This window comes from Odontesthes bonariensis, chromosome 16, assembly GCF_027942865.1.
Source record: "Odontesthes bonariensis isolate fOdoBon6 chromosome 16, fOdoBon6.hap1, whole genome shotgun sequence".
NCBI classification, from domain to species: Eukaryota; Metazoa; Chordata; class Actinopteri; order Atheriniformes; family Atherinopsidae; genus Odontesthes; species Odontesthes bonariensis.
Window position 1 is genome coordinate 10,903,775 of NC_134521.1, and position 26,246 is coordinate 10,930,020.

At 42.9% G+C, this 26,246-nt stretch overlaps 1 protein-coding gene across 2 annotated transcripts; it reads left to right on the plus strand.

The window, feature by feature from the left end:
• The first annotated feature begins 252 nt into the window (after positions 1-252).
• c2cd2l (c2cd2 like) lies at positions 253-24,394 on the plus strand. Of its 2 annotated transcripts, none has more exons than XM_075487826.1 (15): positions 253-518; positions 796-1,254; positions 13,803-13,898; positions 14,195-14,314; positions 14,488-14,598; positions 15,136-15,249; positions 17,004-17,103; positions 17,192-17,324; positions 17,605-17,669; positions 17,869-17,990; positions 18,547-18,718; positions 18,832-18,927; positions 19,132-19,226; positions 20,932-21,145; positions 22,756-24,394. In XM_075487826.1, the coding sequence occupies exons 2-15, from the start codon at positions 880-882 to the stop codon at positions 23,007-23,009; spliced, it is 2,067 nt and encodes a 688-aa protein (XP_075343941.1). In that variant the 5' UTR covers positions 253-518; positions 796-879; the 3' UTR covers positions 23,010-24,394. The 2 variants fall into 2 exon arrangements, with proteins under 2 accessions (XP_075343941.1, XP_075343940.1); XM_075487825.1 differs by having other exon boundaries at positions 254-518; positions 19,093-19,226.
• The last annotated feature ends 1,852 nt before the right edge of the window (positions 24,395-26,246 follow it).

Genomic DNA, 26,246 nt, shown 5'->3' on the forward strand with positions numbered 1-26,246 from the left:
TGGAATTTTTGGGGACCAACACTTAGGATGAAAACTTCTAGTTGGAAAGCTAATAACATTTTAGTATATAACATCTACTCTAATAATATTTCATCGGTATTTTTTTTATCAGCTACATTTTCCAGGACATTACATCTTTAAGATTAACATATTTGTAAGTAAATGGTGGAAATTCAAGAATCCCTGCTTTGATTTTGAAGCGCGTACTTTCCACTTCCGGTTTGGCCGTCGTCTTCTTCCTGCGCAGCGCCACCTGCAGGCCAGCGTGTCATTCGCTGTCAAATCATCGTTTCAGACGGCTCTGCAGCGGCGCCTCGACCAGCGGAGATTTTAAATGCCCTAACAGAGAGCAGGAGGCTTGTTTTCGGGTCGATAGATGACAGCGGGGAGGCATTAGCGCGACGCGGAGATGGGACTCACGTTTGTTGTTGGAGACGCTCCACATCGCCATGAAGCCAGCTTCATTCTCTTTCGGTTACCTGCAGCCCGCAGCTCGGACCATTTGAATTAAACTTCAGGTTGGTGTGCAGCTTCATTTGATTATATGAGTGTCATTTCACTCCTCATTGTGCACGATTTTTTTCTATGTATCATCGTAACGTCAACGCAGCCTCGGCGCATTCATGCCGCTGCCTCAAGCACAAACAAGCGGTGCCCGATAATAAACACATCAAAGTTAGAGGGGGGTTGCGACCAACGTTTCCCTGTATTTTTTTTTTTTTTTGGTAATTCTGCTGTTATGATATGTAAATGCCCAAATAATCGAGACGACTGTCTGTGTGGTGACATTCACAGGCTGAAAGGAGCTGATCTGCTCTAACTGGCGGTCCTGATATTTCCATCTGGACTTGATGATATGAGAGGCTCCGGGAGGCGGTGATGGAGCTCCAGGAGTTGAGCTGGCTGTGTTTGGTGGGTCTTTTCTTAGCCTCCTTGCTCATTGTGCTCAGATGGCTGGTCCAGTACTGGCTGACTGTACTGCGTCTGTGGAAATCCAGGAAGACTGCCAAGGAAGCCAGAAGAGAGACAGCCTGGCAGCAGCAGCAGCAGGTCTTCCTCAAACAACCCCTCCAGAGCCAGGCTGGGGGCGTGTGGGGCTTCCTGCTGAGTCTCCGCTCAGGCAAGGATGGAGGACCCGCATCTGAAGCTGGAGTTAAAGGCTTGTTGACCTCTCTGTTCTCATTCAAGTCCTTCAGGGAGCACTGGCAGAGAACCTGGGTCAACGCGCTGAACAAGCAGGCTTGCAGGCATGGGGTGAGTTGACATCTTTAAGCTATTCATGACAGGTGTGTCACTTACTGCTGTGCAAGAAGGGCGCTGGGTGTAGAAGAAAACGCCTCGGGTTAGTCCACTAAGCAGAGGCATGCATATTAATCAGGCGCTGATGTGCTTGTGTGTGCTGGAAGCGTGTAGGCAGTGAGGTGGAGGTGTGGGAGTTTGGAGTATTTCTAATCGGTAAGAGGACGGGGGGGCAGAGCCTTGCGTAACAGCTCTGAATCAATGCACAAAGGAGCAGAGAGGCAAGACTTGTCAGCATAGCCACAGTAACACCCACACGCCATAAAAATAGTCTGAAATGGATGTGTGTTTGATCGCAGTTGTCTCACCTTCCCTGCTCTGCCTCACTCATAAATGTTTGATTCGGCGTGGTCAGTGGTCCAGACGGCAGGCAGCTTGGCACGTGTTACAGGGTCATCATCATTTTTTCAAAAGGTTCTCCTCCTCGAGTAGTTCCTTTCATGTGTGTGAATCAAAGTCTGCCACACAGTCAGATGTTTCCTGTGAGTACTGGCAGTGGACAGGGCTCTCTCCCCCCATTTGGAAAACACTGTACACTACGTGTGGGAGTTTAAAGAGGTCAGATCAATCCGCTCAGTGAACATGCTCCACAAACAGCACTCCATTCGGATTCACAAGGCTCATCTCACCTTTGTTGGTTTGAGGCCTCACCTCTGCTGTTCAAATCAACACCAGGAGGAACAGTTCTTTTGTGACGGTTCAAGAGGTGAAGGGAAAAGAGGAAAATATGCTCCGAGCCTTTTTTAAAACATCCAGACTGTAGCATGAAGCTAAAAGTCTTTAGGTACTAAAAACATGTGAGGATGCTTTCATGAATTCTTGCTCCGTACTTCCAAGCACGCCATCTGCTCGTGTCTCTGCATGTGACCTCTGTCTGCCTTTATGATATTTGATCTGTGCTTTGTTGGAGCTGTACTACCTGATGCTGAATATAAAACTTGCTGGGATCAGTTTCAGATCCTCCGTGATGATCATGTGCGACGGATAAAAACCCAAATGCCGGTGTTGGTTTACAGTGCGCTGACCTCTGGTTATATCATGTCTTCTCTTCTGATGGAGTGAGTGCCCTCACACTCGGATTAAGCTGCATACATTATCTCTGCGGTCCACATGTATTTTGGTCTGCTGGAATTCTACAACATCTGTTTTCATCTACCCTAATTTGTTTAAGCAATAGGCGCCTGTCAGGGATTTTCTGGAAACGGCTCTCTGTCATACACTGGAAGAAATGGAAGTGTGCCGGCTCAGTTATCTTACAATGGCCTAATTAGTTGATCTGTTGTGCCCTTTGGAGCCGCCGTTTACACACTGGAATGAACACTGGGTGAACTTTGGACTCTTTAATGACTTTATGATGATGATGAATGATGTTTATTGTCTCTGGACGCCAGCTACACTGAACCTATCCGTCATAACCTTTATGGAACGAATCCCACTCTAACTCCTTTAGAGGGTTTGTGTGTTTTTAGAAGTGATGGCTTCACATCTCTGTGCCTCTCTGTAGTTTTCCACACAGGGTGCATCAGTGGTTTGAGAGGACAGAGATGAGCTGCATATATCTGTTTGCCCATATGGTGTTGAGTTTGAGAAAGGAGCTTGTGAGCCAAAGATTGCTGAGCTCGCTCGTCCCAATAAAATATCTGCTTGTCACTATGAGCGCGCACAGAGCGATCTGTTTTCCTAAATGTGTCTGGAGCGTATGCAAATCAACCATGATTCTCTGTGAATGAACCCCTAAACGTGACACTTAGAAGATGTATCACCAACATGAGTTGATGCATTGATGGGATGTTTTTAAAAGAGTCTCTGTGGCTGGGAGATAAAGACACCATCCTTGTCTCGAAGTGTAACGGTCACATGATCGGACTCCAAAGTGTTCTTTAAACATTATCCACAGATCTGATGGGATGTGTTTCTTAAAGGGATAGTTTGCCTCTTTTGACATGAAGCTGTATAACATCCCATATTAGCAATATCATTTATTCAATTTGACTTACCCCCTGCTGCGTCCTGTGAGCCGAGTTCCAGCCTCGTTTTGGCGTTGACGAAGGTAGTCCGGCTAGTTGGCTGGGGCCACAGAAATAAAGCGTTTTGCTTCTCAAAACAATATGCGTTCAAGAGAGTACTGTAATACATTTGCATCACAAAATCGTTCATCCAGAAAAGTCAGACCTCACAATCGCTTGGCGCTATTTTCTCTCCCTTCGTATCACTGCGTGCTGCCGCCTGCTGACAGCTGCACCTGTTACAGTGTTTTCTGTTTGGAAGCAGGGGACTGCTCGGTCTGCACTTCGGTCTGCACTTCGGTCTGCACTTCGGTCTGCACTTCGGTCTGCACGGTCTACACAGCACCGTGTAAATGTTTTTTCTTGGGCAAGTCAAGTCAAAGTCAAGTCAAAGTCAAGTCACCTTATTATTGCAATTTTACCTGCAGAATCTGATCTGCACTTGTGACTTGACTTGACAAAAAATAAAAGACTTGAGACTCGACTCGGACTTGGAAGTTAAAGACTCGGCACTTGACTTGACTTGAGGCTGAGAATGGCGTCATGATTGGATCACTATCCTGTCAATCAGTCATGTCCTCTCTACATACCTTAAGTGTTTATTGGAGAGACCCGCTCTCTCATATCAGATATGCATCAACATGTCAGCGGGAGGGGCACCGAGACTCATTGTCTTCAGCTTTCGTAATTACCATTTTGACGGCAAAAGACGAACAGCACAGTGCAAGACATGCGGCATCAACATCTTAGACAGCCAAACGACAACTTCGAACTTTTTTCGTCATTTGAAGATCCATTCTGACCAGTAAGTGCTTGTCAAATTAGCTAATATTATCCTGTTAGCCTAGTCGGTAGTTAGCTAACGTTATCTTGATATGATACGGTGTGGACAGGTTGGAACCATTGGCCAATAATGTTTACTGACAGTTACTTATATTTTGACTTTTCACTTTATTAAGATCAGATTCTGTAGGTAAAATTGCAATAATAAGGTGACTTGACTTTGACTTGACTTGACCTGTTACAGGACTTGACTTGACTTGCCCAAGAAAATTTTTACTTGAGACTTGCACATGTGTGACTTGGTCCCATCTCTTGCCAAAACTCAGCTGGAACTCGGCTCACAGGACGCAGCAGGGGGTAAGTCAAATTTAATAAATGATATTGCTAATATGGGATGTCATACAGCTTCATGTCAAAAGAGCAAACTATCCCTTTAAGTGGCAGGAAACGGTCACCTCTCGGGTGCCATATGTATCTGCTACCTGCCACGCAGGTTTCTGTGGCCATTTTGAAAGTAGACACGGGAGCAGCCACCCATGCCGTGGTCGTCCACGCTCACGTTCTCTTCTCAACTTGCAATTCATGATTATGTTCCCGCTTCAGGCAAAACACGAGCTTCCCTGGAGGAGCACGGCCCGGTGTCATCGTGTGGGGATTAGTGCCCAAATCCTTCATAGCATTAACCTAAGTGTTTCTCCAGCATTTAAGATTGATGCTGACAGAAGTCTTTAAATAATAATGTTGAAATTTATCCAACTACAGACAAGTGGATGAGCTCTCCTCAGCAGAAGCCATTCAGTCATGTTGTGGATGATGTTTCCGTTTCCATAGAAAATCTAATGTTAACTCAACTATGGATTCCAGCCTCAAACTTTAGTGTTTTAATCTTTGGTCTTTTCATAGAATACGTATCTATGTGATGGACTAAGGCTGAATATTAGAATTCTGTGGAATTTTTCATCAATTTGCTGCTAGTTTTACAGAGAACGAGTCAGATTTACAGTTTTTGGATCAAATACTGCGCAGGTTTCCAGCTTAAAAAGGTCGTTCTCACTTTCGGCACATCTCATTTGGATTTTAATCAATTAAAGGAAGCGGAAAAGGGGTCGATAACGCTGTAAAAAAGGTATTTTTGTGGATTCAAAGCCTCAGATGGTCAGTCTGATCTGCCTGAAACTGGCCTTTAAAGATGGCTCCTCAATGAAAATGTTGCTTTTTTTTTTATTCATTTTCATATTAATTATCTTCAGAAAGAATAAAACATCTACAATACGTGTTTCAGAACACAAATGGAGAATTATTAATGTAATAGTGATGCGTTCTAAATTATTTACCTTCACTACATATTTTGCTTCTGAAATGCGACTATTACTATGCATTTATATGTAAAGTAGCTCTTATTAAGCAGATTCTTCCTGCCCTGAAAAGACCATTTTAGGCCACCATTATACTATAAGATTGCAATGGTGATAATAGTAATTTAATAACTCAGCTAAACCCATCACATAGCTTGAAAGCAGGAGCTTTTAAAGCTCCGGTTCACCGCAGGAAACCTGAGAACTTGAGTGTTGTGTTCAGTGTTTCAGCCGTTTGTTGGTCTATGCTTTTCACAGAGATCTCTGATGTTGTTCCTGGGTTCTGTTGCAGCCACTCAGATTCACACACTGGTACCGATGTTGCCTTCACTTTGCACACTTTATCATTAGAACATTCTGTGTCCCTGTGCCTTCATTTTTCACCCCATTAGGATGTCAGATGAACTGTGAACACCTGGAGTCCCGTCTGGTGGATCAGACCCAGCTTCTGTTGCTGCCATGTTTATTGCCTCCATGCCGTCTTTCATATCAGCTTTATCTAGCCACTGATGGGACTTCTCAATATCTATATTCATGCCTCTTCTTCATTGCGTTTCAGCTGCCTGAGGCCTTCACTTCACAGTTCACCACTGGAGGCTGTCTTCCTGATGAATTCCTGGATCTTTGTTGTTTCACCCTGGATAGTGGCTCAGATACTCACGAGCCCCCCGGGCGTCTACATGTTTGCCTTTAAGGATTCCTAAACAAAGATTACATATGGCAGATATACAGTGTTCACAGTAGAGGACAAGATTGTGTCATGAAAAAGACGTAAACGCTGGTTGTCAGTCGGTCAGCTCTATTGAAAGTGTGAAAATATGACATTTTTGTCAGTTTTCAAACAGGTGCTTTACAATTAAAGCCCCTCTGACTGTGAAACTATGAGAACTTGATATTCATGAAACAAAGTGTGTTATTAGTTACAGCTACCTTTAGGAATTTCTTCATGATGATATCGTAATGGGTGGAAAGCCACCATCTGTAGTCTGTTTTGTCTCTTTCTATAAATATTCTCCTCACTGCAGCAGAGGATGATGTAAGCCTGAAATCCTCGTTCTGTCGCACTAATTTTTCGTGTCTTCCGAATGCTGTGTCCTTGTAGCAAAACATTCCCAAGGGGAGACCTGGCTCTGACCTCCAGAAGTCCACAAACACTCAATGAGACTAAAAGATTCGGAGGACTAAAAAGTGACTTTGGGTTTGCTTCATAAACATCAGCAAATGTTTCCGACGGACTCTTCGTTGTGTTTTTCAGTAAAGAACTTTTTACTCTGGTCAAAAGAGCCACTTACAGCCCCTAACATCTGATTTTCGAATGCAATGATAGTGTTTTATTGGCGTTTAGTCTCGTGTCAAATAACTAAGACACGGCATTATATGGGTGGGAACCCAACACTTGAGAACAGATGCTAACTTGGAACATGGTGCACTTTTTCTTTACTGAAGCACGTAACGTTTCACATGGAAGCTCTGAAAGGGACTGCAACAACTCACATAGAAAAAAGAGAAAATTGTTCCATTTTTTTGTCATCTCAGACTCTTTTCAGTTTGAATTTATACCAGTAGTTGGAAAAAAAAAAAAAAAAACACAAGTCGCCCCCTGCTGGCTGTTGGTCAGAATGCAGGTTTAAAGTACTGGCGAAGTGGCTTTAAAGCTGCCGTCGGCAACTTTTTTTTTAGTCATATTAGGTTGAACTGTCATGGGATTCTGGAAGAAGAATATTAAATTGGCTGTTTAGGAAAAATCCCGAATTCTGTAGCTCCCTCTGAAGCCTGTAATCGTGCTTGCAAAAATCGAGCGCTTGTTTTTAACCAATCACTTTAGGTTTATTATTGATCTATTATCTGAGCAGAACAGTCACCAACCACGTCTTCCATGCTGAGCGTGAGTCTGCCCCCAGCTTGTGTGCGCGCACACTGGTGTGAACTCCCGTGCACAACCTCGTCCACAGAGGGTGAGGGACCTGAAAGTTGTATCAGTTCGAATTTTCCGACTTTAGACTCGGAATTTTGAAAACCTGCCGACGGCAGCTTTAAGTTTCACACGGGAGGGTGCGGCCATCTTTTCTGCGTAGTTTATGACACTGGTGCTGCCGAAGGCTGCAGGTCAGTCTGCATCAGATGTAAGCGCCCCATTCAAACTCCTTAAAAATGCTTTAAGTTGTAAGATTTGAATTTCCGACTCGGATGTTAAGTAAGTCAGGGTGGGAGGCAGATAATGCTGTTAATGCAGTGGCCATTTGGGTTTCTTCTTTGTAGCATAAAATAAGTGTTGAGTATCAGTCAACTTTGATGATCATTTATTCTTGCTTTGAGGACCCACAGCCACCCTCCACTCCCTTTATATGTGCCTGAAGTCCAAAGATTAGCCCGAGGCTTCTTGTAGCTTAATCAAATGATGGTGATTTCCATTAGGAGCTATCAGTACACAGAGATTTATACTTGATTCGGCACCACAAGGACAGTATTTTCAGTGTTTTCTTAGCATACCCGCAACCAGTTAATCTGATATAAGAGATTACAAAGTGAGCTTTTATTTAAACATCACCAACTCTGTGTTTTTTAGGATTCTCCTGCACATTTTTGAGAGTAAGACCATGATGCAGCTCATTTCATGAGTCAGGTATTCAGAAAGGTCTGTATGCTGAGGTATTGCTACACAAGCCTGTGGATATTGTCTTACTTTTGAGATACTGAGCTCCTCGGATGTCTCGGGCTGAATTAATCTGCAGAGGAGGCTTGAAGGAGAGGGTGTGCATGGTGCCCCCCCCGTGGGCCTACATTGCATTAAGCAGGTATAGAAAATGGATGGATGGCTTGAAGGAGAGGTCGGCCTCCCCAGATATGCAGCTCATGATGCAGCAGCAGACGGTGCGTCCATCTGAAACTGACGCTCGATGTCAAGTGGTCATTACTGGCCGGTAGAGGAGCATAAAACGAGGTGCATCTGCAGGAAAGGAAGCTCCCCGTCCATCCACAAGCAGCAATTATAAACAGCCTTGTGATTAGCTTGAAGACAGAGTTCATTCCTTCCCACTCTGACTGCCAGTTGCTGCTAGATGATTAATGCTCTGTGATTATGCACAAGTAGATTCCTTCCTAATGACGGGGGGCCTCAAGCACTCAGCACTCATTTGATATGATAGCGCAGGAAGCTATCCTTTTTCACCCTTCAGTCACATCTGTGGGTGAGATTCAACTTCATCAGCCAATTTTATTTTCACAGTCAAAATGGACTAAAATGGTCCCATTTCTGAGTGGTGGGGAATATTCAACAGGATAACTGCTTTGACTTTAAAATGACACTATCTTAGTGCTTTATTCAGATTTTTATGCGTTGTCTGAATCAATTTAGAAGAGAAACTGTATTCTAAATACATACAGTGGTTTTAAATGTGCTTTATTTTGCAAAATGAATTAAAAAATAATGTAAAATATGATAAACATTATGAAGAATATATGAAGAAACATTCAATCAAATATTTTAATGATTGTTTAATGTCCGATGGTTTTACATATTTCAGCATTCTAGAAGAGACAATGGACAGTTTGTCAGTTAGCAAAGTCATCCATCCATCCATGAATCCACTTTCTATATCTGGGAGCCTATCCCAGCTGTCATTGGGCGAGAGGCGGGGTACACCCTGGACGGGTCGCCAGTCCATCACAGAGACAAACAAGACACACAACCATGCATACCCACTCCTACCATCAATTTAGAGTCACTAATTAACCTGTCAGGCATGTTTTCGGACGGTGTGGGGAAGCCGGAGTACCCGGAGAGAAACACTCACGCACAGAGAGAACATGCTAGAGGAACCCTCTAGCTCTGAGGTGACGATGCTAACCACCAACCCACCGTGCAGCCCTGAGTGAGGATGACCAGCTGAATGTTTTTCTTGTTTTTATTATCATTGGCAGTATGCATTTAGCTAATGAATGCCTCCAGGAATGAATGGTGATGCAGCTCTGTTTTTAGTAAGTCCAGGGGGTAATATCGTAGACGTATGGCAGTAATTCAGATGATTAGGCCACTAACAGAGTTGTCTGCATCGGTCTTTGGAGACACATCTGATACTTGGAAATGTAAACCCAAACAGTTTATCAGTTGTTGTTACCATTTCTCTGTGCTTCTGTAGCACATCCAAACCAGCAGACACACAAGTCCAGAACACTTTGAATAGAGGGAAAGTAGAATTTTTAAAGGATGCTTGTGTGTTCAGACCCCAGGTCCTATTTAACCTCATGGTGAAGCATTATGCTGAATGTTCAACAAGTTCTAATACCTGTACTGTTAGAGGAGAGAAGTTCTTTGCTTTAGTGGTGCTCAGCAGAAGGCTGGTCCATTGGCTAATGTTTTGGGGACTTTGGGGGCACGTATCTGGATAATGGATATCCTGACCAAGACTTTGCGTCTTGCTCGGAGATACGTACATGAAGCTAAACTGCTGTCACACTGTAAATGTGGCCAAAGTCCACTCGGTCATGGCTGCTTATTACTAATTGACCACAATGGACTTCAAACCACAGAGAAACCGTAGATCTTGTCCCTTAACTGGAGACTCTATATATTCATAGGCAGTTGTGTGTTTACAAAGGTTAGGGAGAGGGTCATATTAGAGTAGAAATGCGTCCAAAAATGGCCCAAGTGTTGACTCTACCCCACAACCCATAGGGCACATACTTATGGGTTATGGGGTAGTGTGGATAGACACTTGACATTATCAGAGACCCACAGTTTTTCCATTATAATGTCTGCTTGGGACACTGTATTCCAGCATCTACAAAAAGAAGATATCCCATGCATGGGTGTCACAAATCAACACTTTATGGTCACCATGCATAGTAAAAACCCCTTCACGTCCAGCGTTTAGGGGTCACACTGAGATAGGATTCACATGCACGAAAGGCTCTAATGCTTAATGGTGCGTAGGCCTGGTGCTTAGAACTGTAGCGACATCGAGTCATAAGATCAGAGGTACGGCTGGTGAGTTCATTCGATTGGTTGGTGCCGCTGCTGCCACTTGAAAACTTTACTGTAGCGGAGCAACAGGCCCAGAAGCTGTTGAATTTCTGGGAAAGTGATTGATTTTAACCCGCTAACTAAAGAAATCGGCTATAGTTAAGTTAACTTTGACTTAAAATTCTATGGCTGGTTTACCGGGATAAGTAGAGTTACAACATCAGCATGAGTAGGAGGTCATGTTTACAATATTTTACTGTATTTTAGAGTAGTTTGTCATCAAGCTAATATTTTATTTCAAGCTGATGATTGTGGATAGCATTCCCTTGGTTTAGCTGTTGTCTCGCTTTCAGAATTCCTGAAAACAAACACCATATGTTTTGTATTCATCAGGAAAAGATTGATAAATAAATGAATAAATACATTCTACCTTGTTGTAGACTTAGCCTGATAAATGCACTATAAGCAGAAAACATAGGAGAGGAAAATGAGGGTCACCAAAAGCCAGAGGGGGAGTGTATTTCTGGTTGACCCACATGCTTTACCGAGCCAGCTGGACCCAAAGGGAGTGACGCTGACAAACCTGAAATGACACGATGAATGTCCTCAGGAACTCTGCAAACTTGTCCTTCACATGAAGACTCTGTTGAACAGTTCATCAGGATAAATCGGTGGCAGGGCTTCCAGCTTTGCTCTCTCTGTGGCAAAATAAACTGCAGCCTCTGCAAGGAGGACATCCAACCCAACTGAGCACCAGATGGCTACCTAAGAAGGCAATGAATCAGAAACGTCTATGCAACCTTTACTAAAGAAAAAAAAACAACGTTAACCCACCTCCTTGAATTAGCTTGTTTGGAAAAGTTTGATATACATTTAAAATCTGTATCATTATTGGCTCTTAAATCTGCGCCACAGCAAACAGCAACTCTAGGCTCCTCCTAGCTGCTGCTTCAGCACTTTTAGAACATTTAAGTGATTGATGACCAATAACCAGGAGAAGGCTATAAGAAGGTAGCAAAGTGTTTTCAGGAACAGCAACAAACAGGAACTTTGGAGGTCAAGTTGAGACCAAGAAAACTGAAAACTGCTCATAGCTTTGGTAGAGAGACAAACCAACGACCCAGTTTGGCTTCAACAGATCTAACAGACCCGACAGGAGTGGTGTTGCACTGTTCTACTGCGTCACCAGCACGAATACGACCCTCATGAAAGGGACCTCAGAAAATCTTTCCTGTGTCCTTACTATGAAATTTAAAATCAGAAGTTTCCAAATTAATATTGAAACAAGCCCCGGTCGTTATGGAAACAGGTCCTTTGGAATGATGGAGTGGATGTTGGGCTTTTTGGGGCAACAATGAGGAGAAAAAAACAGCACCTCTCCAGCTGTTCAACGCAGTCAGACGCTGGGCCGGTTACAGCCAGTGATACTGGGAACAGTTCATTGGTAGAGGGATTAATGGATTCACAGAAGAGGGAGATTTTCCACCAGGATACTTAACATAAACACACATCAAGAATCCACAGCGGACTTACCTGAAGAGGCACAGGCTGAATGTTTTGCCTCACAGAAACATCGCTGGGAAACAGTGGAATGGCCACAATAAAGCAGCACATGTAAGGTGGCCCCAGATTCTCACAGAGTTCAGAGTTACTGGCAGAAAGAATCCCCACACAAGAGATGAAACACTCTTGTTTTATTGGTTAGAACAGGCCCACAGATCAAAATGTTGAAATGGTGGTGGCACGGTGCATCTGGGGGTTTAAAGCTGCTGGCCACTTTGTTTGTTTGCCCGGTTTGTGTGAGTCTCCTCTGGGTGATTTGACCCACATTCTGAAATTCTCTTTGAGCGTGAGTGGTTATCTGCTTCTGTATTGTCCCTGTGATAAGGATGGAGAGTAAACTGCCGCCGTGGTAACCCTTAAACACAGATGGTGGAGCTGGGGTAATAGTTCAGCCTGGAGACTTGAATTTAGATCAGCGCCCGGTGGCAGGAACAATAGGAGATAGAAATCTGTTGCCTCACTCTTCTCTCAGGCGAGATTGTAATTTGACTGTAGCTGCACGATATGACTTCTTAACTCTCGTTAGGTGCAATTCCTGCATTTCTCCTTTTCTTTTTCTTCTAGCTACACTTGCAAAATGCTGAACAAATCTAAAGAAATCTAATGCTGTTCTGCTTTCTTCATAAAAATGATTTATTCAGAATGTCCAATCAGTGAAAAGACTGCAGCAGCACAAACCTTTCTCAGGACAAGCCTTGTGACTGAAGTGCATCATATCATGTTTGTTCTGCACTCTGGATGTCATGAATAGTTGGGCGACTGAGCATTTTTTGAGCCAACCGACCGAAGTAAACACAGCCGCTTGTATGCTGATGTCATGTGACTGCAGTGTTAGTCCGGGGAACCGACGTAAGCCTGCAGCATTGCTCTTGGCTTCTTGCCCTTCTGGCTGAAACTCTGACACGCGCACACGCAGACACACAGCACAAACTTTGTTATGTCATCCTCTCACCTCTGCCCCGCCTGCACCGGCGTGTTTGACACAGATTGGACCCGGACCTGGAGGAACATATGCCCTGACAGTGGGGGATTTGTTTTCTCTCGCTTGCATCTCCTCTCCAGTTATAGTAAGCCGCTGGTGTCTCCATGTTTGTAGTGCGTCTTAATTCCTCTGGTGGTGGGGTAGCGTTCAGCTCTGACACTCAAACAGGAAAAGCTGCCTTGCTGTAAGCATGACTAAGCACTGACTGATGCAGTTTTGATCATGGAAGCTGCTTTGATGACCGAGGCACGAGGTTGTGTCGGCGGCTTTGACCGTTTGCAGTTTAATAAAGGGAAAACACTTCAGTTTTGCAGAGACTCATATTGATTCCCTCTTAGAACCCTTTGGTGAAACATATGTTGTCATGTTTTTTGCCAATAACTTCAGGCGCTTTTCGACTGTCCACTAATCCACAAAGCTGCCTGGGCTTAAATCACTTGTGCTCTGCTGCTGGAAACACGAAAACTGTGCGATTTTCTTGCATTTACATTCACATTCATTATGGCAACTTCCAAAAGTACAGATTCAGATTGATGTCGAAGGGATTTGCATCTGCCGTGAGTCCTTTGCTTTGTAAAAGGAAAGACCTTATTTAAAGTGATAGCCTTAAGGTCTAACAGGTTCTTTATTTTTAAAGATTGTATTGTATGGATGATTATCCAATCACCACAAGGGATCACCTGTGATTAAAAAAAAATACCTAAATGACAGATGATATTATCATTTTCTAGTTAATTAGAGACTCATGAGGACCAGCTGTGTAAAAGGCTCTTTGATGTCACCCCGAAGTGTGGCTCCTGCTCCTCTTCTGTAATATTTAGGACATTTTTCTCTTCCTCCGTCTCTACCAGAGCTCCCTCCAGATAACTTTTGACAGCACTCTCCAGTTAACCGCTGCCTCTGAGATAGAAAGTGTGACCTGCACTGACCAATCAGCAAACCAAATGGTGAGTTAGTTTGTTTTTTAGTCCGTGCTCTACGCTGTGGACGGTGTGAGAAGTCCTTAATTAAAAGAAGATATTTTACTGCAACAAGTATATAAAGACTGTTTTCTTTACTCTCCAAGACACTTGGTCTGCCTCTTTATTTTCTTAAAGAAACAACAGGCTTGAATGTAGTTGGTTGCTTGTGTGAAAGTGTGCTGAAGTACATTTTATCGCATCAGTCTCCTACTGTCAGAAATGCAGAGAGCGGCACATAACAAAGTGTGTGTGATGAGTGTCGTCCGCCTCTCGTTTTGCAGGTTTTACACTGTAAATGTCGAGTGGACACTCTGACATTTCCTGTGACGGTCACCCAGCAGTCACCAGCGGCCGTTTCCATGGACACCTATCAGATCACTACAGCACCAATGGTGGCAAAGGTACCCGAGCACAGCGCCTGGACTTTAGTTTTTGTACACAGGAGGTCATTTGCATTGTTATGCAAACCTTTGGTCGCTGACAAATAACTCTCGTATGCATTCATAATGAATTGTATTCTGGTTAGATTCCCGTCTGCATCTAATGCGTTGCACCCACTGTCTGCCTCCATCAGGTGGTGGTGCGCCTGGAGGAGGTGGAGGACGAGGGTCTGCTGATATCCTGGACTCTTTCCAAGCAGCCATCGTTTTCTCTGACCGTGTCCCCGTGCAAGCAGAAGAGACGGGTGAGAACATCTGCTCTCACATCTGAGAAAGCTCAGATCTTATTAAACCACACACACAGCAGGCAGTTCCTTTCTTCTGCTCCACTTTCTCACAGATAATTTTCCTAAATATCAGTCAACATACTGTTTATCATGTGTGTCACTCTCTCTGGCCCATTTTAACTCCTCGTGAGTCATGTAGGAAATGTTGCTCCATGCCTCAATTCTCTAAGGCAGCAGTAAAGCTGACAAAGTGAGAAGGAAAGATACTGAGGACAGTCATACATGCTCATTGAACTAGAAACAAATATAATTTTAAAATGTAAGATTCTGTGGTTATGCCAGATGTTTGGGGGCAAAGCTCTGAAAAAGATGGAGAAAAGAAAATGAATGTTGAGATTGGTTTAGTCACCCAAAATGTGCAATTCATGCTGAACCAAAGTTAAACATTGGACATAAATAACTGATTAAAGCAGCAGTTTCTGGTTAGTTCTCTTCTGCACATACCAGAACTGGTCCATCACCAGAGGAATAGCATGTGCTGCTTTAACTCCTCAGGGCGCTGATGGAGAGGCAGACCCGGACACGATCAAAGGAATGGTAGAAGATACTCTTTTCAGCACTCAGCCAGCCATGGTCCTCAACCTCAAGACTTGTGTGTCCAGTCCTTTGGTGAGAAAAATGTTTTTTTATTGAGAAAAACTAACCACAGGCTATGATCAAGTGAAAAATCCAAAGGTTTTTACATATTCTGGTCCTTACCAGAGCTTTAACATTTGATTAAAAACAACCTGAGATCATCAACAACACATGAGAAATGTTTTTATGAGCCTCTGAGCCTCTGCAGCATTCACGTGTGTTAGAACAATGCCAAGGACACGCGTGTTGCTCCTTATTGGCACAAACAGCTCTTTTTGTGAACCTGCTGCTGTTCCTCCTCATAATTCACACGTGCCAGAAAGAGGCCGAACATCCTGGCATCGCTGTGCTCTTTTACGCATCAAGCCGGCGTCGCAAAATCAGCTGAGTGGCGACAGCAGAATTGGTTCGATGGGATGGTTTCACCTCCGTTACTATCTCCCTCGCCGGCACAGAGGTGTAACGGCGGTGGATCGACCCCCCCCCCCAACTCTGCCTCTGTAATTTCACACATGACAGGATGCACAACGAAGGCGCCTCAGTCCCGGCTTGAAAAGGCACACGTGTTGTTGCCTTTCAATCTCAGAAGGATTATTAGGTCATTTCCAAACAACCGGGAGTCCATCGTGATACAGTGCTAAAAATGATTCTTCAGTGGAAAACATTCAGGACAGTTGACAGTCTTCCCAGGAGTGGACGTCCTATTAAGTTTACCTCAAGGTCAGACTGTTCAATGCTCAGAGAAACTGCAAAAAGAGCTCCATCTCAGAATCTACAGGCCTCAGTTAACATGTTAAAGGTTAAAGTTCAGGACAGCACAGTTAGAAACAGACTGAAGAAGGATGGCTGGTTTGGAAGGGCTGCAGGAGAAAGCCTCTTCTCTCTAAAAAGAACATGGCAGCACAGCTTAGGTTTGCAAAGCTGCATCTGAACAAACCACAAGACTTCTGGAACAATGTCCTTTGGACAGACCAGACCAAAGTGGAGATGTTTGCTAATAATGCACAACAGCACGTTTGGAGGAAACCAAACACAGCATATCAGCACAAACACCTCATACCAGCTGTCAAGCACGGTGGTGGAGGGCTGCTGATCTGGGCTCGTTTTGCAGCCACCTTGGATACCTTGCAGTCACTGAGTCCATCATGAACTCCTCTGGATACCAAAGTATCTTTCTGTGAAAGGTGCTATTCAAATAAATGTATTATTATTATTATTATTATTATTATTATTATTATTATTATTCTAGAGTCAGATGTGAGGCTGTCTGTCCGACAGCTAAAGCTCGGCTGAAACCGGCTCATCAACAGGACAAAGATCCCAAACACAGCAGCAGATCTACAGCAGAATGTGTGAAGAAGAGAAAACAGTCAAAGTCCAGACCTCAGCCTGACTGAAATGCTGTGGTGGGACCTTCAGACAGCTGTGAATATGAGAATGTTCCTCCGAAATGATACGAGACTCATAGCACTATACAGAAAATGATTACATCAACTTATTGCACCTAAAGGTGATTCTACAAATTCTTAAATCGTGGGGTGTACTTAGTTCTTCATACTGCTTGGTTTAAAAATGGTGATATATATAATTAGCTGTTCATCTGAGGTTGTATTCACCCCGTTTTAACACCTGGTGGTAACCAGATGATTTTTATTATGTCCTGAAATATCAAACCATAGAATTGAAAGAGAGTCTGCTTTCTTTTTTCCTTAAAAAACATAGACTGGACGCTTGTGTGTGTGGCTTCAACATATTTAAACTGAGCTGTTTTCTCTGCACACTCTCAGTCCCCAGTGGACCATCTCTCAGTAGGACTGAACTCTGCAGCACAGAGTGTCTTGGTGAGACGGCTCCTCCTCCGGCAGCTCAGGGTGACTTTAAACAAAGGTCAGATATTATCCCCCAGCGTCGGATCACTTCCGCCCAGGTTCCTGCTGGGAGCCCAGGTCTCACTGCGTTTGCTGTGTGTTTGCAGGCCAGTGGTCCAGATCAGGGGAGCTGTGCTGTGTCCTGAACTTGGACCAACCCTCTGCAGAGAGGAAAACCCACTTCCTGCCTGCGCCCACCAACCCCAATGCTGCCCTCGAATGGAGAGAAGAAATATCTCTGTAAGGTTTTCTCTCTGTCAGCTTCTTGTTGGTCAAGATTCATCAATATTAAAATCATAATTGACAGTCACAGTCATGACGAGGCAGATTAGTAAAGTGTTTGAGGATTGAATCTTTAATAAATACAGCCAGCAATGCGCTTAATTTTCACTGTTGTACAAACAGACGAGAATGTCAGTGCGGCAGGTTTTTAGGGGTTCAAAGGAGCAATCGGAACAAAAGAATCGTTGCTTAGTGGCGTTTCGCTTTAATTCTAATCGCTGTTTCCTGTGTGTTGTAGAGAGCTGGGCCCAGAGACCAAAGAGCTCAGAATAAGGCTTCTGGAGCGGACTGGAATGAGAGAACGTAAGCGATAGTTCAATACCAATTAACCACTGGCTACCGTCCACAAACCCGGTCAGCAGGAATGTTTAGACTGCTTAAGCAGAAAAAGCCATGCCTGTAATGCACTGCTGGTAACTCAGTGTAATGGTCTTTGTCAGGAGAGGATTTTTAATACCAAGGAGGTTTATACAAACTTTCTTTTTGTGTTAAATCCTTAAAGAGTTTCTTCCGGGTCACGCCTCCATCGCCTTGAACGTCCAATGCAAAATCCCAACGGGACAGAAAAGCCTGTCCATAAGCCCCGGCCACGGCTTGGCACCAAACGCTACCATCACTACTGAGGTGGGTGACCACATGAGTTGCTTTTCTCTAAAATAGTTTAAAAAAAAAACTGTTCTGAGGCCTTTTTCATGCTCTGAATCATGAGGTTACATCACAGTCCATTATCCAACATGGAGCAAGCTGGAATTTAACAAAGATTCACAATAAAAGATGAGGGGTTGTTGTGTAACAGATGATACATGCTTCATTGTTTCCCATCTCTTCTAATTAATTCAGCTGTAAGCTTGTTATACTTCTGCATGTATAACAAGCTGCTTATGTTGTAAAAGTGAACATAAACTGCAGTCTCCTCTCAGTGGGGTAACCCGATGTTGGTACATTCCATTATTCTCCAACAAAAGATGCGCAGTAACCTTCAGGACACGTTTCTGACCCATTGTACTCGGCCCCTTCAGACATTTTCTTGCTCTATTGAATGTGAGTTTTTCCGTCTTCATGCAGAGGTTTACATCGCTTGCATCTCCTGTTTTCTGTAAATATTATACCAGACCAGCATGGATCCTAATCATTTTCTGTAAGAATGCAGATGTGTTAGTGGTTATTTTCACTTTTCCAGCTGCTCTACATGGAAACCGAGGAGCCTCGCAGTTCCCAGAATGCTTTACTGCTCCGCTCCTCAGTCACCCCCACCAAGAAAGTCGATGTCGACCGAACCATCATGCCAGACGGAACCATCGTCACTACGGTCACGACTGTTCAGTCTCGCCTCAAACTGGACCGCAGCCCAGGTAAATCCACACTGTCGAGTGCTTCCGTTTCCCAGCGTCGCTACACAGCGAGAGCTGAAGATCTGCGTTGGTTTGCATTAACGATGACTTCAGAGAGCTGCGTTTCCTTTCAGGTGACTCCCCCATGCGTTCCCCATCTAAAGTAGAGGTGACTGAGAAGAAAGCCACCGTCCTGTCTGACGGCAGCGGCAGCAGCCCCAACCCGAGCCGTGAGTTCCAGGCTGAGCACCAGGCATTGTTTTCCATAACAGATGCAAAGTAGGATAAGCAGCAAACACGAGCAGCAGCGTAGCACCAGCTGAGAGGAATGATTTAACAATGACCGAGACAAAAGATTCTGCACTGCTTTACACGTTTGTGTTGGTGTTGCTCAGGGAGCAGTCGCCTCTCTAACGGCCTGGATCCCGTTGCAGAGACGGCCATTCGGCAGCTGACGGAGTCTGCATCCAAAGCGGCGCGGAAAACGCCAACGAAAAGGAGCACGCTGATCATCTCCGGTGTGTCAAAGGTTAGAAAATGGCCACTGCACAGTTCGCTGATTCAGCACCACAGAACTTTTTAAACAAGTACATGGAAGAGGAAGTATGTTAATGGAGGACAATGAGGGATAAATATATGAATAGAATTGGGTTAATTGTTATATTGTAATTTAATTAGTATATATATATATATATATATATATATATTTGCAAGAATATGTGTGTAGTATATATTTATTTTTGTGATTATATATTTATTTAGATATTTAGGAAGTGCATATATGGCAAATATTTATATAGGTGTATTGTAGTTAGGATATTTACAAACTGAAGAGTAGTTAAAAAGGGGTGGGAAACTAAAAAAGAATTGTACTTCTTCCCATTCCTTTTTCGAACAATGTGTGGTGTTTTGTTATGTATTAGCACTTTATGTGATTGAATTTTTTATTTTTAATCATAATGTACATTATATTTATTTAAGTGGAACTTTTTAAATGAGTTCTGATTATATGATAAAGTGAGCCTTTAAAGGAGACACTTTATGCCCTTTTTTTCACAAGCTGGCACAATTTCCTGAGGTCTGTGGCATGCTTTGATCATAATAACAGAGAGAGACACTGCAGCTACTCCTTTTTCATCCATTCATTTAAAGCTCTATTCAAGGGGCTCATTCTGGGGTCACACACTCCTCTCTACTCCTCTCTTCCTCAGGATCAGCCTCCTTTTGGGGCTGTTGTACCTAAAAACCATGTTATCACGTTATGAGAGAGCAGACGGCAAAGGTCCTTAGACCTCAGACCACACATCAAACTAAAAGAAAAATATTTGATTGACTTATTTCATTCTCAAATGCTTTAGTTTGCTGTTGGACCGTGGACAGCTGGTTGGCTGCCAGTCCCTCTTTTTAGACACAGTCTTGTCATTAGTAATGTGTTGAACAGACCAAGTTGTTTAAAACAGGCACCGTCTTATTCCTCCATCACATATCGGCTCCATAAACTATCCTGTCGCTCCATTCCTCTGCTTTTTGTTTATATTTTTTGCAGCTGACATAAAAATCGTTGCTTATTCGGCCAATATTTCACACGCGTCAGAAGGGAAATCATATTTTCCAGTTTTCGACTCAAATTATCAGTCAGATTTTCTGGTTGGGATATAAAACATTAAGTATTATCAGCTCTTATCAAGACATTTGATGTTAATTGCAAGAGTTTCACTTTTCCAACTCAGAGGTACAGCGAATGAAGCATCATCTCACGTTAAAGCTTAGGCTGGATAACCTTAATAAGAGACGAAAGTTTCCTCTCCAAATCTGAACGGGTCACTCAGTGACGCATTTTCAGACAAATGAGGCCCAAAACAAAACGCCAGGGTTTATAACCACTGCTATTAATGTAAAATACACCGACACGAAACCAGGCAATACGAGTGTGCTCTAAATTTAGTCCAAGGTCACAGCCCCCCATAGGACCACATTATGGCAGAGGACTTCTGACCTGATTTTTGCTTGAAAATATGTAGAAACGCATTAAGATAAAAGGTCTCATTATGTTGAAAGTAAGCATTCTGAGAGAATACAGTATAAAAGCGGTTACATCTCCTGTTTTATGTATATATTTGATACTGAATGCAATGTAGCAACCACACCAGCATGGGTCCTCATCAGTGTTTTAAGCCTGGATTTTCTGAAACAAACAATGTAAATCCCCTCTGCCTCACTTTGATTCTCTACAGGTTCCACTCACAGAGGATAACTGTGCGTTATCCAGCAGCTATGCGGCAGCCATGGACGCAGCCATGCATGGCAACCATTACAGGGCGGGCCACCACCAGGACCCAGATGAAACCACACCTTCTGACGTGTCTGAGCGTCCTTCTGTGGAAGATGTGGAGTCGGATACTGGTTCTGCTGGTGCCTTGGAAACACGCAGCCTCAAGGATCATAAGGGTAACACAGTGTTTGCAATTTGCTGTGTGAACCAAAAGCATCAGGGGCGGAGGCTCTGCTGAAATGCAAATTTATATGCAAATGTATATGCAAATGTATGTAATAATCAAAGCACATTTCATTGCTTTGATTTCAAACTGTACTTTTCACATGCACACAAATACTTTATAGCCTTACATAACATTGACTTTAACATTGACAGGTTTTCACACAAAGTAGCAATGACTGACTGATAATACTGCCCTCTGCTGGCCATGCGCAGCATGTACAGCCCCCAGATAAGACTATAGACCTTCAATTAGCTGGGGTTTTTTTGTAGAAAAAAAGAAATCATGACATGACATGAAGCTATTTCATTTAACAGCTGGAGCGTTGTAAAACATACCTGAAATGTTTTTTCACATTAAGGAGGAAAAGAAATTGGAATCACCTTGTACTGTGCATTTCTAAAACAAGTAAATGCACAAGTCTAAATATGCAAATGAGTCTGCAGTTAACAGAGAGTTCTTGTGGACCTTAATGAGCTGTCACACCTGGCTGATTTACAGGAAACAGGACTCCACCAAGAGAGCTGTCAGTGGAAAACAATGAAATTATAAAACTCCTCCAAGAAGGTATTTCAACTGGGAGAACAAACAAAATGGGAGGGTTGTAAATGGGAAACATACAGGTCGACCAAGGAAGACGTCAAAGCGTCGGGACAGGAAACTCAAAGCAATATGCCTTGAAAATAGAACTCGCACAACAAAAGAAATGGGGAAACGCATAGAAACGGGAGTCAATGTTTATGACCAAACTTCAAGAAACTGGCCGAGGGGAAAAGGGATTTACATCCAGAAAAGCCAGTCAAACCATCTCCAATACAGAAAATCAAGGTTACATTAGAGGCTAAAGAGAAGCAGGACATATAAAGATGACTGCCTAAAGAAAACAAGCAAATTCCCACAATCATTGATGAGGTGGGGTTGGTTTGAGGTAAAGGAGCAGAGAAGGTGGCAGTCATTACCTCTGCAGGAGGACATTACATTACAAAAGAACCATCGATCTCACGACGTTTCAACGCAATGACATGTTCAGCAAACAGTCTGGATCTCAGTCTGAGTTCAGATTGATTGTGGAAACTGGAGAAAATGCTCCATGAAAAGGCTTTTTTCTACAAAGCTGATCTGACATCTGCTGTTTGATGGAAGTGGGAACCTGATTGATGAAGAATACTGTTTTTCATTAATGAAGCCCAGAACCAATAAATCCAAACTGTCAGAAAAGCGCACCAAAGGATTGTGTTTTTTCTTTTCTTTTCCCCCTTAGAAATGATCTATTTTCCCTCTACATCTGCTGAAATTGAACCTTTTTGAAGGTTTGATTTACAGAGAATGTATAGCTGTTAAATAAAACACGTCTTCTGGCATCTATCAGAGAGCTGAATGAACGTCCTCACATATAGTGTTTGAGTAAAAACAAAAAGAATCGGTTCACGATCGACATAATTAGCATTTAGAAATCGACAACTAATAGATTTATTTACTGGTTACTGCAAAGTCCCTCATCGGTAGTGATGGATTCATGTCGTGATGCTTTGTATGGCTTGACGTGTGCTTTGCTTCCTGCAGTGGGCTTCCTACAGAGCGGCACAAAGCTGCTGTTCCGCAGGAGGCATCGAGAGAAGGAGTCCTGCCTCAGCCAGTCCCACGAGGACATCTCCAACATGGGCAACAACTTCGCCGCCGCCGCCCCAAGCATCAGCCGTAAAAAGTCTGGCAGCTTCTCCCGTCGTATCATCAAGCGCTTCTCTTTCCGCTCGTCGGGCAAATCAAAGGGCAAAGCTCCTGCCAGCAATGGAGGAGCGAGCTCTGTGGATAACTGATTATCATTGCAAGGGTCACCGTGGCTCTTCCATCACAGGTGGAGCTTTGACAAGCTGAACATCTCAAGTTCGTAATAATCTGTACCTCTGGGAGGACTCCTTCTGGAACAACTCGATGCACCTTCAGGACAGGATGTGTGATGACGTGATTGACTCTGAAATGTATGTTCTGTGAGGAGAAATCTGCTGCTCGGTGAGAAGAAGGGAAGCATTTTGAGTCGAAGACGAACTGCAGATGGTGATTTCATGATGCAGAGTGATGTTAACGGTTGCACTTTGGACTGAAGTCTTTTTTTTAATGGCACATGTAAGACTTTGTCGGCTGTAAAAAGATAATTTATTACTATGTGAGATTCATGGAATGTGCTATTTATTTTACCCTGCCAAAACGTCACCCTACTTGCATTACACTTTAAAACAGAGGCTACGCTGTGTGTTTCCATGCAAATGTCATTTTAAAGATAATGTAAGTAAGTTAACAAAAACTCTGGCTCAGCTGAGCTGTACTGTGCATTCATTGTTGTTTTTAAATAGTTTTCTGAATGTTTTTTCTTCTGTAAAAATCAGAAAAGACTTTCTACTTATTGTAATTTTGTTATGAAGTTGCTTTCTGTGGAATATCACGACTTGAGTTTACAGTTATTGGACTGTGAAAACTAAACTGAAAGAAATAAATCAGGGTGTAATGAGATGTAGATATCAACGTGTGAGTAAGAAAATCAACACGATCGGGTGCTGTTTCAGCTCTGATCCAGTCCGTTTGATGCTCATAGAGTCTTCATTGTTGTGATAACTTTCATTGCTGTGCAGCAAAAATAGAATACACTCACATACATTCAGGGGCATTGTTATTAAGAAATATTCTGAGATTAATCTCCTTTGGAACTGCTTTGCTCAGGACAAGCTGATGGGTGGAGGAGCAGTTGGAAATGAAATTATTAGCAGGAAACCTGCTGCATTCAAAGGCTAACAGAACCAGTATATAGAACTGTGGATATTTTTTTTTTTTTGCCATTTGTGTTTTGTCTGGGATGTTTGTTTTTTTTTCTGTTTTTTTTTTTTTACCGACTGCAATAATTATGGAAACTTGGAATTATTAATTAAATGATTTAATCTTCAGGGTTTGACTCGTCCATCCAGAACAACTAAGATGTTAAAATAAGTCATAGAAGTTGAGCCACTGAGTCACAAAACTACAACAAATAATTCAAAATGAAGAAAAGAAGTCACTTATTTGTCTAAAGGCACAATGAAAGAATGTGGATGTATAAATGTGGCCGTAATCTGAAAAAGAGTGGTTGCAAAATTTAAGATATGTGAGATACGACTACTATTATATTTTAGAAAATGTAATTTATTGCAAATAAATTATTTTTCAACCATAATTTAGTCTGTGCATTTGATTGGATTATTTCATGGTTTGATTTATGAGGAAAAGTAAATTTTCTCACCTGTGGTGCGACTACAAAACGTGTCTGTGTGAAGCTACTTGGGTATAATTACATTTTTCATTAACATTCTTTCAAATTGACCAAATTACAGGAAGAAACTGGACAAAGTGGTCAAGTCCAGCTCTGTCCTGGGATGCCCCCTTCACACAGTGGAGGTGGTCAGTGAAGGGAGGATGAACGAGCTCCGCCCTCTGAAGAACAGCTCCTCCACCCTAACTGTGTGGTGGAGGTATCATAAGCCCTTTGTTCCCACTGCAGTCAGACTACAATCAGCTCTGCTGTCAGTACATCACAGATGTGTTTAAATTACCCAAAAATTACCCTACTTACAAGCAGCTTATTTCCAGTTGCAAAATTGAGCTTTTCTTCCTTTTCTGGAAGAGCAGACACATTTCCTCCTCTCATATCTGGAGTGCAGCTTCAGCATTACAGCTGGGGACTGAAACTGCTGTGCTGGGGGCTGATGGGCTGGAGAAGGAGAGGAGTAGAAGACATTCAGGTCGTCAGAAGGTCTTTGTTTGCTGCAGCGGGGTTGAATGCTGTCCTGCTGTTTGAGATGTCCATTTGCATCCTTTTTCGAAAGGGGTCCCGATGATAAAGTTTCAGTCCGTCTACAAACTATATGGCTTTTATTTCACAGAAAGCCAAATAAACAGGCCCTCATAAAACTTGATATAACAGAAGTTATTGTTCATGTAGATTTCTGCAACAGTATTGGGTGCTTTTTGGGTTTAAGTGGTAGTTCATCTTATTAACAGCATACGTAAAAAATGATGGCTGTATAAGGTCTTTTATCATTTTGTGGAACCCATCAGAGGTGCTTTCTATTTTACCTCCAAAACAAATGAGTGACTGCCTCATCTTATAAAGATACCAGCACGGTTATTTTGGCTAGTTGTGTTTCATCTGAGAAAATGACAGGACTTTAGATCATTTAGTTTGCTATTTTGTGATAAATACAGGGACTAGACCTAAAGGAACCACAGAAACTGAGCCATATACCACGTGATTTGTAAAACTAAGCAGAAAACTACAAAGCCGCCAGCTTCTCTGGCTTCTGGCACATTGGAAAATAAAAACAATGCTGTGTAGTAGCAAAATAATTATTTATGTGATATGATATTAGTCACATTTTAATAATCTAATTTATTGTAACAATAATTAATTAAATAAGTCTTAATTGTTTGGGGGTCATTCATTTTTTAAAGACAATTCTGCATCATCAGCAGGCTTGTGCAGAACTTAACAATCTTTTGAAGATTCGTCTGAATCGGGTGTGTTGAAGCAGTGAAACATCTAAAACCTGCAGGACAGCGGCCCTCCAGGACCGGATGTGGATATCCCTGCTTTATGGCATAAATAAAGTGTCTGTGTGGATCGTTTTCGGTCATGATATGTACTGCTGTCCCGTGTATAAGTCATCCGTCAGCATGGTGCCATCTTAAACAAAACGGATGATCATTAAATGATCCAAACGCAATCCAAAATCCGCCTGCGCAAATGTTTCGTCGACGACACACTCGGGTTTAAAAGGGTTCACTTTTTTAATTTTGCTGCAGAAATGGCTCTAGCGCCAAAAAAATTGAAGCTGGAGGGAAGACACTCGATTGGTCTTCTTTGCCCGCCTTTGTACGTATGTCCCACCCAAAATAAGCAGGGAAATTAAGTGACCAATCGTCTTTGTTTATTCCATAGACAACATCATGATTGGTTTAAAGCCAGAACGCTCAAACCAATTGAAACCGACTTTCGGTTCCTCTTGACATCTCAAAGCCAATCAGTTCAG